Source organism: Rhamphochromis longiceps, linkage group LG5 (genome assembly GCF_057381845.1).
Source record: "Rhamphochromis longiceps isolate RC_006_pf linkage group LG5, R_longiceps_female_GT1.1, whole genome shotgun sequence".
Lineage (NCBI taxonomy): Eukaryota > Metazoa > Chordata > Actinopteri > Cichliformes > Cichlidae > Rhamphochromis > Rhamphochromis longiceps.
The window spans coordinates 16102716-16120956 of NC_140561.1; the positions used below are offsets into that span (position 1 = coordinate 16102716).

General features: G+C 40.4%; 1 protein-coding gene across 4 annotated transcripts in view; it reads right to left on the bottom strand.

Moving 5' to 3' along the window:
- The window catches only part of plxna1b (plexin A1b), a 188170-nt gene that overhangs the window by 129064 nt on the left and 40865 nt on the right, over positions 1 to 18241 (bottom strand). For all 4 annotated transcript variants that reach the window (XM_085406125.1, XM_085406123.1, XM_085406124.1 and 1 more), the window contains exon 3: positions 6241 to 6423. In XM_085406125.1, coding sequence (XP_085262251.1) covers positions 6241 to 6423 — 183 coding nt within the window. The remainder of the gene's footprint in view (positions 1 to 6240; positions 6424 to 18241) is intronic.

Here is an 18241-nt window from a genome sequence, read left to right on the forward strand (position 1 = left end):
GATGGTATGGCATTAAATCTTTTAAGAAGACCCCTCATTACTGTCTACCCTTACAATCTAAGTGCTACAACCTATTTTCTGGAGTGGGAAAGAGCATGTATGTGTGTGCGTGGGCATACGCAAACTTTATACATGCAAACTTCCTGTATACATGTACACTTGTACATATATTTATTTGCATTCGGAGTGCATATGCGCACACTCCTCACTTTAATGAGAGAAAATGATTAGAGAGAAATAGCGATCACTGCCATTTCATCTCAACACATACAAACGCTCAGCTATTATCAGGGAGGGGAATCTTTGATCACAGAAGGAGATAGAAAGAGAATATGTGAGCAGCAGATGAAACAGAGAAAACGAGGCAGAGAACAGAAGCAAAGAGGCAAAGTGAGGAAGCAGTGGATGATCCTGTTACTCACTGTGCTTGTTACACTAGTCAGAGTTGAGGGTTATGGATGAGTTTTAGACATTGTTAGAGCTTATATTATCCAACAATCTATATGGTTGCTGCTCATACAATGAGCAAAAGCAGAGATAGCAGAAGTGAACAAACCCTGTATATTCACAGTGTGAATCTACAATGACACCCTCCAAAGGCTCGAGTGTGTGCAGACGTGTGCGAGAGTGCATTCACGGAGAGATGCAGAATGCTATTGTAGGATGAATATAGTCATATGCAAGGATAACCTACATATGAGAGAAAGACTCAGGCAGGCAATGAACAGAGACAACTGATATCCATTTGCTTGAGCGACAATCACACAAACACAGACACATTAGCTTAAGCTTGGAGATTTAGATTGTCAAACATATTTCATTGTCCACTGCCTGCGTCGGTATAAGTAAGACCTTATAATGGTCATTACATTACTTTAATAATATGCATATAGTTCAAGTTTCACTCCCCAAAAAACAAAAAACAACAATAAAATCACCATCTGTGGTCCTCTGAGCACTGTATTAGCCACGGTTAGAATAACAAAGGCAAAATTCATTTGAGGTTACGTGCTAAATGAGTGGTCCTACGGCATATTCCTGGCTCGTCTCACACATTTGTGGCTCAACTGGGCTATTTGGGAAAACACCATTTTACTGTGCTGACAGCACAGAGGGAACAAATTGTAGCAGAAAATGATACATTTAGCTGTTAATATGAGAACATTATGATTAGATTGGAAGACTGATGGCACGCTGGGAGAGAACTAAATTAGGTGGAAAAACTTGGTGTTAAATACAAAGTGCAAGTTATCCGTTTTGTCTAGGGAACTTGATCATAACTCCACAGCCTCTGCCATATCAAATCTCTTTCACAATCAGCTACATCTCCATTTCCTCCGTCGCTTTCTCATCCGCTTCGTGCGTTTGTGTGACCCCATGCAGTTGGGTGAACTAATGACCGAGGGCCACCAAGAGCCCGCACAAAGCTGGCCTCTGTGCTCATGCCCGGGCCAAACAACTCGTGGCTTGGGAGGCTGAGCCAAATGATGACACAAACCACAGAAGTCTCTCACTCAGACACTCACACACACACACACACACACACACACACACACACACACGAACAAACAAAGTCTATGTACCATATTTTCAGACTGTAATTTTCTGCACATTCTCAATTAAAAGATGACGACACAAATAGAGAATCAGTAAAAGACAGATGTTTATTTCATCATTCCTCCCTGACAAGCAACTACTTTATTTTCAGAATGTGTGTTTTTATTTTATTTATTTTATTTATATATAATTGTTTTTTACTATTTGGGCACTGTCTGCAAAGAGAAGGCTGGAACAACAATTTAAATGCAAAGCACTAAAAACAGCCTCACACACACAAACACATACACACACAGGGGAGTTGGACAGGGCAGCATTATGCACCAGTAGAATAACAATCATCAGTCAATTAGGCCATGACATGGTCTCTTGACGGTGACACCGGCAGCCCCAGTGGAATACATCAGTGACTTCACACAGCAATATACACATACAAATGACAAACTGTCACTTCTTATTAACCCCTGAAATGCTGTCTCACTGGTGTAGTTACGGCTTAAACCTCATTTCTGCAGTATTATCTTTACTATGATGAAACATTTTTTTGTTATTTTCAATAGGTTAGAAAAATAAAGATGCAAGCTTTAGATCATTAGATCGCTTTTGGGGATAATCTTTAACACCAAAGCTGGAGCAAGTTTTATGTTACAGTTACTTGTGTGGGTTAAGTTTTTCTTAAAATTTGACAGTGAGAAATATTATTTAGAACATTTGCTGAGGTAATTTTAGACAAAGCTCAAACTGAAGATGAGACTCAAAGACTTAAAATCTGTAATTCATAAACCTAACTGTGGCTTCATGAGGTCTGCTGTGTGTACAACAGCAACAACATGTGAAATCCCATCTGCCACTTAATGTTTAGATTGCAGCTGCTTAGCTGACGCAGTCATCCACTTAGCTTTTACAATGTGCTGCAGGGTGACAGAACAAATACTCGGTCATGTTCGCTTTCAAATACACCTCAACGGATCCTGTACTGATTAGCTAATGAAAACACTTACTAGGTGTAGGGTCAAACATGTTATTTTTTGGCTCCAAGACATGCTCTCAAACCATCATCCACTGCACTCTCTGCTTTGAATATCCATCAGTTTTCTTCCACATATCCAATTCGGGGTCACAGGGGAGCTGGAACCTTTGCCAGCTGCTTTTCAGCAGTGGGGTACACCCTGGACAGGTCAGAGGATTTTCAAAAAATGATTTCTCATATTCAAAGGATTTTTAAAATGCTATGTTGAAGTTTGTTACATCTATAAACCTATGTGTTTCATGTAGTAACATGTAGTGTAAGGCCTTATTTGTCCCATTCACTATGTTATTCTTATGCTGGTCGTTTACGCTAGTCTTATATTGTCTTCTAACTTCTGTCAGAAACTGCGGGGAAGCTCAATTGATGCACTGATGAATGGTCATTGAACGGCACCCACACACCTGAGCCTGGCATGGACACAATGGGGGACACATCGAGCACTTGGGGCTCGTACCACCTGGCACACTGGCCCTATATACACAGCAGATGGCTCGCGCTGGCCTCTGATGGAGGGTGCAGCTGAGGAATCCTAACCTGCGTTTGAGTGTTCGTGTGTGTGCAGCACCAAAAGCAGACAATAGGTACTAGATTGTCAAGTGCAATCCTCCCTTCTTCTCTCATCTCCCCAGACCACCTATTGAGATGGTGCATATGTGTGCAAGCGTATGTGTGAGTGTGTCATGGTTGATGCCCATTTATTGTCACTGCTCAACGGGGCCTGAAAGCACAGAAGTGGCTGAGAGAATCACTCAGACTTTTATCATTATAAATGTGTTGGCTAAACAAACCACAGCAGCTTTGTTACAATGCTTCTTCAGACAGAAAGGCATAAAAGAGGAGTGAATAAGGTCCACTATGTAAACTAGAATAAAGCTGACAAAGACACAGGGACCGATGGCAGGCAGAGCCAAGCACCCAGACATAATCACATCGTCAAAGAATCAGAGCTTTTAATCCTAAAAATTAAGTGCAACAGATAGCCGGTCAACAGTTGTGCCCTTGACCACAGCAGTATCCAGATGACCATTGAAATTAGTTAATCAGAGGGCATCACCTCTCTGCATCGCTTCCTTCCCCCTTCTTCTTCCGCTAACCTCCTATATCTCCTTCATCTTACCATCTTCCTTCCTGATTCTCTCTCTCTAATGTCGGTGTCCCATCAAACCATTACTCATTAGTAAAAGCTTCTCCTGCGAGTGTGTGAGAGACTACAGAGCACAGAGGGACTTCATTAGTGCTTAAAACATGTTGTTTATGCTACTGTCTTGTTGCTCTGGAAAACCTTGAACATTATAGTTAGTTAAAAATAGACTGAGCGCAGATATAACAGATTATCAAAGCACTTCACGTCTAGCCAATAAAGACGTGAACAAAAAGTTATTTAAGGTAAAGTGATGTTCCTTAAACCTCAAAACTCTCCCAGGAGATTAATGTGGATCCATTTGGCAAACATTAGTTGGTTATATTTAAGATTATTGCAACAGTCACTGCCAGATTTGTTGTTTTTCGGATTTGCCAATCATACCTTTCCATGTCTCTTAAAACGCACCTGAAAAGCACACATGCAAGCTGTCTCCTTAAGGCAAATTCATCCAGCCAACCAATACTCTCCTTATTTCTGCCCCTCTTTCCCTTCATCGCCCTCAGGCAGAGCTATATAAACAACATTCAACACTAATGCTCTCCTGAGGAAGGTGTAAGAACAGGAACATACTCAGTAATTCCTTCATGGCCTGCATGGACTCCCACTCGTCCACACAAACTTTAACACTCGCCCTGAAACAGACGGTGCTTTTACTGAAAGGATAATGACACAAATAAAAATCAGTTACAGAAACACTGACGCACACAATCAGAGGACCCAACAATCTGTTATCACACACTATTAATTCAGTTGCTCTTTTTCCATTTTTTTTCTTCATCTGCCTCTTTATGGCTGCTGTCTGAGTGAGTGAGTGAGTGAGTGAGTGAGTGAGTGAGTGAGTGAGTGAGTGAGTGTGTGTGCACGCGTGCATGTCTGTGCATGCTCCAACGTCAGGTTTTAGATATTGTTCCTTCACAGCAAACTGAATCCTTTCCAAGACCAGATTATTTTAGTTGTTTTTGGGTTTGACTGAAACACAAGGCAGCCAAAAGAACCGCGGGCTCCTTGGCTCTGCTGTTGCGCACACGCACACACATGATGGCGCGCACACACATGAAAACGACTTATCTCAAAACCTACTGCAGCAGTCTCTTCCCCAGGTGATGCTCCAAACACACGTATATACCTCAGTCAGAGTGCATAACACCACACAAGAAAAGACATGTGAGAACAGCTAAATAAATAAAGGGACTGTTGCCGAGCTAAGTGAATGGGTGTCACTTTGACAAATGCACGGCACTGAATCTTAGTCGACACTGTATTGTTTGCCTTCTCATGCGCTCTCATAAACACAAACACATGCGTGCACACACGAACCCATGCCATCGCAAGCGCAATGCATTATTATGCACACTGTGAGTGACAAACACACAAGCATTGCGTGAATACATAAACTCGTATTAAAAGTGCACAAACACACAGGCTGATTATACATTCATAATATTGAATGGATGACAGGTCTTGAGCAGTGTGGAGAGAAATGGGGTGAATTCTAATGAGATACCATTTACCCCGAGAGCTCTGTCCTCCATAGTCTGGATACACACACACGCGCGCACACGCAAAGGAACAATTGCTGAGATTGAACACAACACTGTTACACAAAAAGGACCATAATTGCGGAAAATTTTACATATATCTAACATACAATCACAAAAGGTCAGCTATATCAGTTTAATCAGGCACAGAGGTTTGTCCATTTGTTACATGACCGCACATCATTAATCATTCCTCTACAGAAAAGGGTGCAACAGCCGCATAAGTGCGATGACATAAACCCTAACTTGCTTTGAATCCACAAAGAAATTGACCCAAAGAAAGGGACAATAGTTTCATCAAGAAATGCACTTTAGATTTTCTTCTTCCCCACCAATGCATCCATCACCACTTTATCCCTGTCCAAAGCTCTATCCACCTCAGCCCTGCACAGCTGACCTGAACAGAAAAGCCATTCACCAGTCATAGCTGTTGGATTGATTGAAGGTGAGCTCTTAAAAGACCGTACGTGGCATTGGGACAAAGCAGTTACGTTTTATGCCTGACATGACAAACATGACAATCAATGAAAGAGTAGGCGCAGACTTGCTTTAAATTGCTTGTTAAATGAACAGGTTTTAAAGAGACACTCGGATGTCCTGCTGGAAATAGCCACCAGCAAGAAAAATGGTGATGACTGCATTTAGTATAAAAAAAAGCATCAGCAAAGTGCCTTATGCAAATCTACAACGATTAGGCCGCCAGTACACAGCTTATGAACTGACAAGCATCACTGGGCAAAACGCGGGTAACCATTCACAAGTAAAAAGATATTTGCCAGAAAGTTGCTTCCTTTTAACTGGATAATAAATAAACGACAAAAATCTAAATGCCTTTTTGGCTTACACACAATTTCCCTTCAACTTCATATTCCATCCAGTTCAAATGGAAAAGAAATACCAGCATCGATAGAAAAAAATAAAACAAAAATTTTAAAAAGACCACACACACACACACACACCAACAATCCTACCTTCTTCAGTTTCCCATTGCGTGAGCCAACAAACGCCACAGTGTTGCCACGGTAGTCATACGCTGCCACTGAAGTCATGCCATCATCCTTATCGATGAAGAGAGGAATCCCCTCGATGGTGCTGGTTCCCCCCAGAGGCTGGTTGAAGTCCTGACCACAGAAGTTATCGTCGATCTGAAGTGGCTAGAGACAGGAGGGAAAGGCAACGAAATGAATCAGACAAAATAAAAGCACTCAAAATTCTATTCTGATCTAAAGCAGATTGTTCAGCAGAAAACAAATTAATGTAGGTTGTGATGTTTGGGGTGATTGTGTGAATGTTTTTCTGTCTGACAAGAGAATTCTTTAGATTTGTTGTGCTTTTAAAGTGGTATTTACAACAAGAAATGGAAAAGTATCTCATTTCAAAACAATAAATAGATTCCGTTTAATCATGAATTCATATAAGGACACATTCTAAAAATGCTACAAATTAGCTTTTATATTCAAAGAAATGCCTTTTTTAAATTCTAAACTAATGTGGTCTCATACTATGGAAGCCGCATGTGAAGCACCTATTCTGAGAATTCCTCAAATGCCCTTAAAAACAATTCGTAAAAGCAGCTAAGCTGCCTAAAAGTCAACTTGCTGCACGTTTCCATATTCAGTGAGAATGGCCAACATATTTGATTGTTGATTGATTATTGAAATTGAGGTTATTCACTCACACTCACACACTGCTGTCTTTAAAGCACAATCCCACCATGCAAACCCCTTTTATTCCACAGTGTTCGTTCATGGTGGTGACACGGCAGTAATGATGGTGACTATGTGACAATATCTGGAACATTCCAGTGTCACGAGGGGTCTATCACCCCAGGCAATCCACTGACCCATATGATGCTTTAACCAGTCATGACATACAAACACAGTCAGGGTATAATCCATGAAGCAGGGTTAAAATGCCACAGCCAATAAATGCTTTACTTCATTTGCACATTTTTGTACACAGTTTCAGGATATCAATCAGGTATCACTGTGGTTAAGTATTAATACATTAATCTGATGGATAACATTTAGTGACTGTTGTTTCTAGTTTCCCACGCTAGAAAAGTGACCAATGTTTCCTTATTTCATCACTATCAACATCTTCCCCCCCCCCCCCCCCCCCAACTTCTGATCAGATGAAAACTAGCCTGAAAACCACTTAAACTCTGGGAAACTGAAAGCTATATTTTCTACATTGTTGTACATCCAAACAATAAGTGATTAATTAAACCAAACCAATAACTGTCACGGCCAATCAAAGTAATTCTCTAGTGCAAAATAAATGTTTAAAAAAAAAAAAAAAAAAAAAAGGTTGTCTGAAGTAGTGCTGGGCATCAGGTGACTTGTCACCATGTTTTTGCTGCTGATGAGATGAAGTTGGTAAGATAGGCTGACACCATCTAAGAGCTCAGACTTTTCTCAGCCTCAATGTGGAACTTTAAGAGAAGCTTAACACTTGTTATCCTGTTAAAAATAATTACACTGTCAAGTTCCAGACGTACAGGACTGATAACATTAATATGGGAGCTACACAGCAAAGGTTATCACTTGTTATGAGCCCGGCCACTAGCCGCTACCACAGTGATAACAGTTGGCTAATATTACTATTGGATTATTGCTAATAGAGTTAAACGGTATGCTGTGTGCTGGCCAGGTTAACATTTATGATAACTGTTTAAAACTTAAATATTTCTCAAACTGGAGCCTGACTCACTTCTTTAAGTTCCTAAGTGTCTGTTAGTGTCAAGAACGTCAACTACTTCAGCTGCTAGTGTGCCTGGCTGTCTGCAGCAGATATGTGTGAAGTTGTGTGTTCACTGAAGGAGGCAAAGCCAGCACTAGGCTGCTAGTGTGCCTGGCTGTCTGCAGCAGATATGTGTGAAGTTGTGTGTTCACTGAAGGAGGCAAAGCCAGCACTAGGCCTGCACAATAAATCGAAAATTTATTGTCATTGCGATATCAGCCTGCGCGATGGGCCCATCGCAAAAGACGACGTAAAGTGCGATAATTGGGTACCTTAAAATGTTTACACACGTGCTTTAAAGAATTTACCAATCAAAGAAACCCCTTTACACATTTGACCAGTCGAATAGAGCCCTTCACGGCATTAACCAATCAAATGGATTAGAGGCCCGCCTCCTACGCAGGTGGGGAGCGAACAACGCTGCAGCAACGAGTCAGAGTTGTAAAGGTTGAGAGCGAGACGCATGACGAGAACGCTACTGACTATGAACTCGTGCCTAAAAAATAAAATAAAAAAAAATAGTACCTCGCTTATTTGGAGGTATTTTGGATTTGATAAAGACGACGTTCTCCAAACACAGGTACTCTGCAAAACTTGCCGAACACTCGTGGCAACCACCAGAGGAAACACGACTAATCTCCACCATCATCTTCAATACAACCACAGAGAACTGTTTGAAGAGTTCCAGAAAGACAGGGGTAGCTAAACAAAGGTTGCTAATGTTAAGACAAAGAGCGCAGCAGTCCAACAGCCGTCTCTGTATCAGAGTTTTTCAAGTGGAACTCCTTATGAGAAAACGTCAAAGCGCTACAAAGAAATAACAGAGGCCATTACACATTTTTTAACAATGCCTATAAATACAGTTAGCAGAGAGGGCTTCACCAGTCTGATACATAAAGTGGACCGGAGATACCCATCCCCTCACGAAACTACTTTTCCCATGTCGCCATTCCACAAATGTATGAAACATGCCGGAAGACCGTCATGTTTGAACTGAGCCAAGCTGAAAACTACGCAAGCACTACAGTAAAGTTTCCTCTCCAGTTTTGACTTGCATCATAACTACTTGGTGAGTGGTAAAATGATGAACAACTGCATTGAGATAATTTGCAGTATAATTTAAGTTATGTTTATTTAAAACTAATTCTAGAGACCAGGAAGGATGTCTTTCAGAATTCAAGCCTCAATGTTTTTTTATGGGGGCAATGTTTCAATGTTAAAGTGCACTTTGTTGTTACACTGCTAATACAGCAGCTTTCATTAAATAAAACTGTTGCAGTAAAGCGGAAATTATGTATTCATTTTTTGTTTTTATTTTGCTATTTATTTTATCGCAAGTCACATCGTTATCGCAGTATTGATCACAGTTATCGCACATCGCAGGTTTTCCTAATATCGTGCAGCCCTAGCCAGCATTGTTAGCATCGTTGCTGTAGAAATTGATTATCACCTCAGACAGTAATTTTTAGCAATGATTAGTGTATGAGTATCAATTTTCTTTGACAACGCCAATCAAAAAAAGTCCACTTTGGATGCTGTTATTAACAGAGAATAAATGTTTGTGCATCTGCGACTTAACCACAGCCGGCAAACGTGTGAGTTGCTGTATTCACACACATACACATACATAGGGAGCGTGTAAATGGCGGTGTAATCCATAGTCTTATCACTACATCATCTGATTGATCCGCACAGGAGAAAAGATAACACCCACTCCCTCCTGATCTGCTTAAATTGCCTGCAGCTCGGCACAAGTCAATAAAACGTTATTCTGCCTTTTTCTTCCTTCTCACTCTTTTTCTGTCTCCTCCTAGCCACTACAGTAACTTAGCAAACATCAATATTCCCTCCCTGTCCTTTTCTACTTCTGTACCTTCTCTTTTCATCCACCCCTTCTCTCTCCATTTCTCACAAAGTCACCAACTCCAGCCCTCTGTCCATCACACATCTGCCCACTTAGACCAAGTCCTCCGAGAGGTGGTAGGACAATCAACTCGAGACAACAAAGTGCTTGCCCCTTCTTACTCCCCATTTTTTTGGCCCTAACGTGTCACAGGGTAGAAGGAAACAAATAAAGGGGTCAGTTTAATGGGGGTTTCTGTGTGTATGGCAGTGTGTGCATTTAACGAAGTGAGAGCTAGAAGCAAACGCAACCATTACCTGAAACAACTTTCTTTAGTAACCACTGATGGCTAGAAGGCACTTTCATCCCTCACAACAAAGGCGACTGACAGACAAACATATAAGCACCCATGCGCACACAATAAACCGAGACATTCTTTCAACCTGAGCAAGCAGATGTGGTTACAAGCAACAAAATAATTCCTCATACACATCATATGACAAAAACTAGGGCCAACCATTTTAAACCATGTAGTCATGTGAAAGAAGTGCATGCGTCTTCAGTAGCGTTTCCACACAAACAACCACACACACACAAAATCCCAAGATGTACAAGCCTAAGAGGCAGGACCTAAAAAGGTTAATGTATCTTCTTTAGAGGAGGCCAACTGTGGAAAATACTGTATACAGTTGCCCCAAGACTCTATAAGGGTTAATACACAAACCACCATTACAAACACAGGCATTAGCAAGTGCTCACACAGTAACCTACACAGGTCTCTCTGCGGTACTGGGGGGGGTAAAGGTGGTATACAATTCCTGCTGGTCTAAAAGGTTTAAACAGCGTAGATCAGCATGGAATAGAAAGCATTTCCCTTGAGGTCGGAAAGCATTTTAACAGAGGCTACACTCTGATGTGGGTTCTGCAATTTAACACACTAAAAGATTCCCATGTGATTTGGAGCTGATATTTAGTATGGAAAGGATATTCCATCCTTTGTGGTCTCTGCAGAGTTGCTGGCTGGAGACTGCATGTAATGCTCCGCAGTGTTTTCAAAGACACGCAGCTCCGCCGGGGACAAAGGAGTTAAGCCAACAACCTTCCGCTGACTTTGGCAGCAGGGTCCTACAAATGCAGAAGAGGAGGTTTCTTGTTTTGATTTTCACAGGGTGCCTGCGGTGCACACTGAATGAATTTGTGGATTTGCTTTTCACAGAAACTTGGCCTGTTCTCAAGTCCCCCCTCTCAAAAAAGAAAGGGGGGGGGGGGGGGGGGGGGGGGGGAACAAAAAAAAAAACATGTGAGTGCTGTGCTCAAGGCAAACAGAAGCTGATGGCTCTTAATGACGTGATCATTGTCACTTTATTTTTTTTCTAAGTGAAGAAGCATTTATTGGAAATACAATGTTTAAAATGTACCTCCTGAACAATTTATCAAAGCTCCAATCAACATCTGCTGAGTTTATTATAATCAGATACAAGGAGAACCAGATAGTTACTAGATGGTTTTGCACAAACAAACAAAAATAAATCGATTGAATAATTAACAACAAACATAACTTTTAACTGTTTAACTGTTGTTGGATTTGACTATTACTCGATCTTTTATGGGTTATTGAATACACACAATTGTACAATTCTCTCCAGCTGTTGATTCTTAATATGCAGCTCATACTCATGGTGGCAGAGAACTGTCCGACCTAAATACTGCTAGTAAGTATTGAGAACAATTATACACATAAAACCAGAGTGGTCTCTACAACCCTACGTAATCATGTTCATCAACCACAACTGTATTTCTTCAAGAAGGCGGAGCCGCTTCACCCATCTCGTGCTGCAAAATGGCAAAATAGAGTGAAAATGTTCATATGGCTCCAGACACGTGTGCACACAGCTCCACCCACAATAACAGACTGATTACAGATGTGCGCTGGATGGCCAGGCCTAAAGGAAATGGTTGAATAATCATTCCCCCATGATTGCCATTTCTTCAACATATTAAGTCAGGAAAATATGTCTGGGCACACAGACTAGCCTCAAGTGGAATTTGTCAATAGTCACCTCCATTGAGTGAAACATATGGAAAACAGCAGAGTACAACATGGGGTTATGTAAGGGAACATACATAGTGTTGTTGACTGAAAACACTGCTGTGAATTATGGCAATTAAGGAAGGAGGAAACATGGGCGGCAAACACAAAACACTCGTTCATTTAGAAACAGGCAAATAAATTGGGTAGCCTGCTGCAGTAGCAGGCACTATGTTTCTTTGTAGAAACCTGTTAGTAAGAGGAAATAAATGCTCTGTAAAGGAGTGGAGAGGACAGCGGAGAGGGGGACAAAAACTGGCTGGCATTAATGCTGACGGCGTGGTTTCGAGACAAGCCTGTCGTTCATGTGTGTGCTTTTGTGCGTTTCTGAATGCGTGCGCATGTATGTGTGTGTGTATTTATCATGGGCAGCAAAAAGAAAATGCTTCTCTCCCCACTAGTCATCAGCTGTCTCCTCATCAAGCCAACAGAGACGTAAATGCGTTTCCAGAAACATGACATGTACCTAACTGATGAATTTCACTATAACGATGGCCTACTTTTATGATGGTGGGTGCGAGAAGATGAGAAAGAATGAAAGAGAGAAGTGAACAAAAAGAAGTGACAGACAGCAGTATGAAGAGGAAACTGAACATATGCGGCATCAACCACAAGTGCTGGCTGTTCCTCTGCTGTCCTATGTTGATGAAGTTTTCCCACACACACACGGTACCTGCATCTGCCAGCATACACTGTGTGTGTGTGTGTGTGTGTGTGTGTGTGTGTGTGTGTGTGTGTGTGTGTGTGTGTGTGTGTGTGTGTGTGAGAGAGAGACTGCCTCCAAGCAGAGTGAGGGGTTTTGGGAGAGGGCAGCATCATAAATTACCCAGAAATCTCAGTGAGGGTTTTGAACTCATGGAAGCACTGCAGGACTTTCTTCAAGTAGAATAAACACAAGAAGTGCTACTGAGCTTGTGTGCATGTGCTTGCAAGGATACTTGGAAGTGCTGATTTTCTAACCAAGAGAGCAGCCTAACAACCTTTTACCTGGTGGCTTACAGTGATATCCATGGTATCATAACTATGTGCATGTGCTGTGTTTATTTCTGTAGTCAAAGACAGTCGACATCAACCCCCCAGAGAAACACAGAAATTAATTTCATGTGGCAATATACAGCAAGAAGCAAAGGGGAAAGAATTCATGTGTAACTGCCAGGCACACGCGCGCAAACAGAATACTGGCCTACCATTTCAAAATGATTTACCAGCATAGCTCACTCAGATCTCCGTAATGTATAGCACTAGTGACGGGGCTTAGAGGTTCTCAGCTGGAAATAAAGACCTTATTTGAATACACACCAAAAATTATATTTAGAGGATTTCCCCCAGATATATGGCAGTCTGCTTCAACAACACAAGTGAATGATGTACGTGAAGTCACATGGAAAATAAGCACACTGGAAGAAGGTGGTGGTGTGGTTACAATTTGTTATTTTTCATATTCCTTAAACTGGCTCATGCAACAACTATTTTTGTTCTGTTCTGCTTCCAAAAATCAAAAGCAATTCATCTCTGAGTTAAAGGAATTATTCAACCCCTCATGCATTTATACCTCATCCTATTATAGTGCAGTCACTAAACACGCTCTGTGTGTGTGTGTGTGTGTGTGTGTGTGTGTGTGTGTGTGTGTGTGTGTGTGTGTGTGTGTGTGTGTGTGTGTGTGTGTGTGTGTGTGTGTGTGTGTGAGAGAGGTGAGAGACAGAGAATTTATCAATTTTCCCCCAAAGTACTCCTTTAAAAGTCTCTGAGTTAAAGGAATTATTCAACCCCTCATGCATTTATACCTCATCCTATTATAGTGCAGTCACTAAACACGCTCTGTGTGTGTGTGTGTGTGTGTGTGTGTGTGTGTGTGTGTGTGTGTGTGTGTGTGTGTGTGTGTGTGTGTGTGTGAGAGGTGAGAGACAGAGAATTTATCAATTTTCCCCCAAAGTACTCCTTTAAAAGTTCAGAGGATTTCACAGTGAGCTCTGGATTATTCTGTAAATCTGACAGTTATTTCATTTATCTTCAAAATATAACATTTCCTGTTCTAAGCCAAAAAGAAATAAAAAAAAAAAAAAGAAAAAGAAATAACACACCCTAATCCCCATAGCTTTTACAAACACAAATTTGCACTTGATATGCTAAGAACATATGTTGAAACGAGCCAAAATTAGAAGCTCACATCCGTCTATGTTTAGGATAAAAATAAGAAGGAAAAAAAAACCCCACCAATGTCAGGTGTGACACCACTGTGTCAATTATGTGTCAATTATGACAACAACCTTGTTTCCCAGCATGTGACAAAAATGATGCATTAACGTCACCATGAGGAAAGAGTGTTCATTTAAAACCAAGGGCTTATCCACAGGGGGAAAAAAATCATTTTGGTCCTGTGTGCCATCTATTATTTTTCCTTCTCCTTTTGATTCGTTCTAGCCATTTTCTAGGATGTGTTACTTGATCCTAACTGATCAATAATTTAGAAAAAGAAATTACTGCATCAATTCCATATTCATTGGTAGCAGGATGGTAATTTCTATGTTGAGTGCACTCCAGGCAGACGGTGAAACCTCAAGGAGTTGGCGCCTATTCAGAGAACTGCTTCCAAAAGCTGTCACCACATGTTTAGACCATAATCCAACTGAATAGAAAGAAGAAGAAGAAGAAGAAATATTGCCTACTGGATAATACGAAATGCACACTCACTCATAAATGTACACTGTCACTTGAAAATGTATCTTTGTAAGCACAGTTAGAAAGGAGAAGATTGCATGTGATCAGGAGGCCCATTAGCCCAGCTGGGACATATGGGTGTAGAAAGTGAATGAATAACATACTTCCACCATCAACCACCACAGGTGCCCTTAAGCAAAGTACTTAACCTCTGACTGCTCTGATGGAGCTGCCCAGCGACCAGCAGTGGGAGATCGGGCTCTTTAAAGTGCTGACCCAAACAGCAAAAGATACTTTAACAAATTCTAACTCTGACTGTATCCAAGCTGTATTAAGAGCCTGTAAAGAAGTGAAGAAGAGGTAATGATGTATGCAACACACACCCACACACACAGTACCGATCAATACATAATTACACTGGCAATTAGTATCGTTAGAGTGGTGCTGGAGATGGGGATTTGTTGAACTAAACACTCCACAGAGACGGAGAGAGGGAGAGTTTTTCTATTGTTCTTTAATAATGGAATGAGAGCAACCGTGCGTATGTGTGACGCTGTTAGCTTACAGGGACGCAAAGCAAACCCGTGCCGTTTACAAAAAGAAAGAAAGAAAGAAAAAAGAAAAAAGAAAATATTCCTGATTTTAAAATCCAATTTTCTATCAAATGACCAAATACTAACTGAAACATGATTCATTAGGCCCAATAACTTTAAAGACAACCCACCCAATCAACATCTCCCTGCTCAACTCATTTAGACTGTCAATTAACTCTGTTCATCAACGCTGGCTCAATTAATCAGGTCTAATTACTTAAACACATTTACCGCCACATCCTTTTAGATTAGGCCTGCAGAAAGAGGAGTGTGTTTTACAGAGACCACATGCAAGCTACATTCATCAGATCATATTTATAATGACGGATTTAATAAGGTTAGGAGCTGGCCTCAGAGTCAAATCCACTTTGTCTTAACACAGAAATGACAATCTGCTCGGTTAATTTAATGTGGGCTCATCAAGTGCAGAATATTTGTTTTAAGATGCTGCTGTAATGGCAACAAAAAAATATATATCCGGTTGTTAAGTCTGACGTCACTAGCCGTGTCTGGGTCTAAACTCCGCTGCAGGTCCATATATCAAACGATCACTGTGGCATTACTGAGAGTTGAAAAACTGTCTAAAGTCTTTCATCTTTAATAAAATGATCAGCGTTCTGCTCTACTGGGTGTAACAATTGAGTTTAACATCCAGGCATCCATGAAAACGGAATTTATGACATTTAACGGAGTTAGAAGTTAGCAGGGAGTTAGCTCGCTAGCTTCTATCTAAATACAATATAGCATGTCCTGACTGCGGGGTTTTGGAAACAAATTAAAACATACAGCTTTCTTATCACTTCCAGCATAAATGAAGACAGAAAACTAAACAGCAGTGACGTTTGTAGGGTTACTGAAGTTTGGCTAGCTGGTATATAATGATGTGCTACGTGACCGCTAGCGACATAGCTATGTTAGCATAATATAAACAAGCTAACTTTTTTTCCACTCGATAAAAGTTAACGTGAGTTTTCTCGGTGGTCAGAAACAAATGTAATCGCATGGCAGGATGCTGTAAAAGGACCAAACTTCAGCCAGGAGAACAACTGAGATAATTCATCTACAATACAAAGTTAGTCATTCATATACTGCTGCATGGGCTGGGCTGTAGTTACATCCTAAGGTTTTAAAAACTGAGCTTAAATAAATGATTAGCGGTAATAAAAGCCGAGGGAGGTCAACAGGGATCACTGACTGTTTTAGGAGCTTTTTGAGATCAAATAGAAGAAAATACATAGCATTAAACATGTTAACAACATAAAAGCCATATTAAACGCAGACTACTTTAGGCCCGGAAGTAGGATTCGTCGCGTCATCACTGAACAACCGGATTCTAATTTAGTTGGTAACAATGTCACAACACAAGAAATCTGGTAACGAGCACCATTACGAGTACAACTAGTCGATTTCCAATACCCAATTCAAAACATATTTTTTATCATTTATATTTCCATTTATATTTTTCAAAGACTGAAATGTAAGCAGGCTACTCAGACCAATCTTAACATTAAGAATTGGTTTGTTTTTTGCCACTGCAAACACTTTAACAAAAGGACCACTGTCGACTTTACAACAACAACAAGGCAAGTTTCCCTCAAACAAAATGATAATGTGTATTTCAGGATAAAAGAAGGAGAATAGTTTGGATGGATTATTTGAACAGATCTGGATTTCAGTCCTTTGGGTGTTTCACTAGAAGTATTTCCTCTTTTGGTCTGAAAAGCAAGATAGCATCATTTGCATACTCCACATTTGCAAATTATTTAGGACTGGACATTTACTGCCTGGCTTATCAACAAGTCAGGATGGAGCTCTTGTGACAGGTACACTAGACAATACTTTAGGTGTAGTTTTTTTCCCCACCTTCTTTTTCTGCATGCAAGGATAGACTAGAACATTTGTAGGTGCGTGCTTCCCCCATTCATTCTTAATGAATTGAAGACTTGATCCATACACTGCCTAAAATACCTACTTTACTTTTTTTTTTTTTTTTTTTTAAAGTGGTATCAAAAGGTTTTGTAAATATATCTGGAGACTTCCACATTAGAGAGTAAATCTACAATTATGTTATACTCTTATAACGAGCAGCTCTTCAGAAGCAGCAATATCATTTTGTGTAGAATAAACAAGAACTAGTTTAATTTTCACAAAACTCATGCTCATTAAAAAAAAAACAACAACTTTAAATTAATTGTAATTATCGTAATGAATGACAGCAGAATCCAAGTAACTTCACAAGTAGTGGCTTTTAAACACTGCACGAGCAGTGAGCACTTTAACCAGATACATAAAATAAATATTGAACACAAAGTGACCACTTCAATATTGATTTCAGGTTTTGCATCAAATATCACCTCTGACACTGTGGGTCAAACAACAGCTGGTCTATGCAGCACACATACACACACAAAAAGTATTTTAGACGGACTCCTACTTGCTATGATTGATTCTACAAATGATTGATGCGTTGGCCTATGACAAAGTTCAAAACCTTCCTATCCATCTGGGGATCGAGAGAAAGCAGTGGGACATTTTGAATAGGGCAAATATAATCCTTATAAAGAGAAATTCCAAAGCCAATGAGCACAAGGGTGGTAGCAGGATGGTTTTCTCCCCTATTGTTACTCAAAATTCCAACAGAAGTATTTGGTTGTTAAGTACTTTGTCCTCACTGCAGCCCTAAATCGATCCCAAATTAAACACTGCAGGTTTTTACTAAATAATGTGTGGCGCATACACATGAAAAGCACAACCATATGTATGGGTTTTTCTGTTTTGTTTTTAATTCAGTTAGTTTGTGTGAGTCCATTATTGTGACTTGGCTCGGTGAATAACCAGTGCAAAATTTGTTCATTTCAAAGGGTTCACCTTTTCTTGCAATACTGTACAGTTCCAAGTGTGACTAATAGCAGAATATAAAAGGCCTACCAAAACAATATTATACACAAGACAATCTTGTGTACAATATGCATCTGTTTGCACTGGTCTGTAAAACATTAATGGCATTAAACAGACACAAAGAGTCATTGTAGCTAATGCTGTTCCCA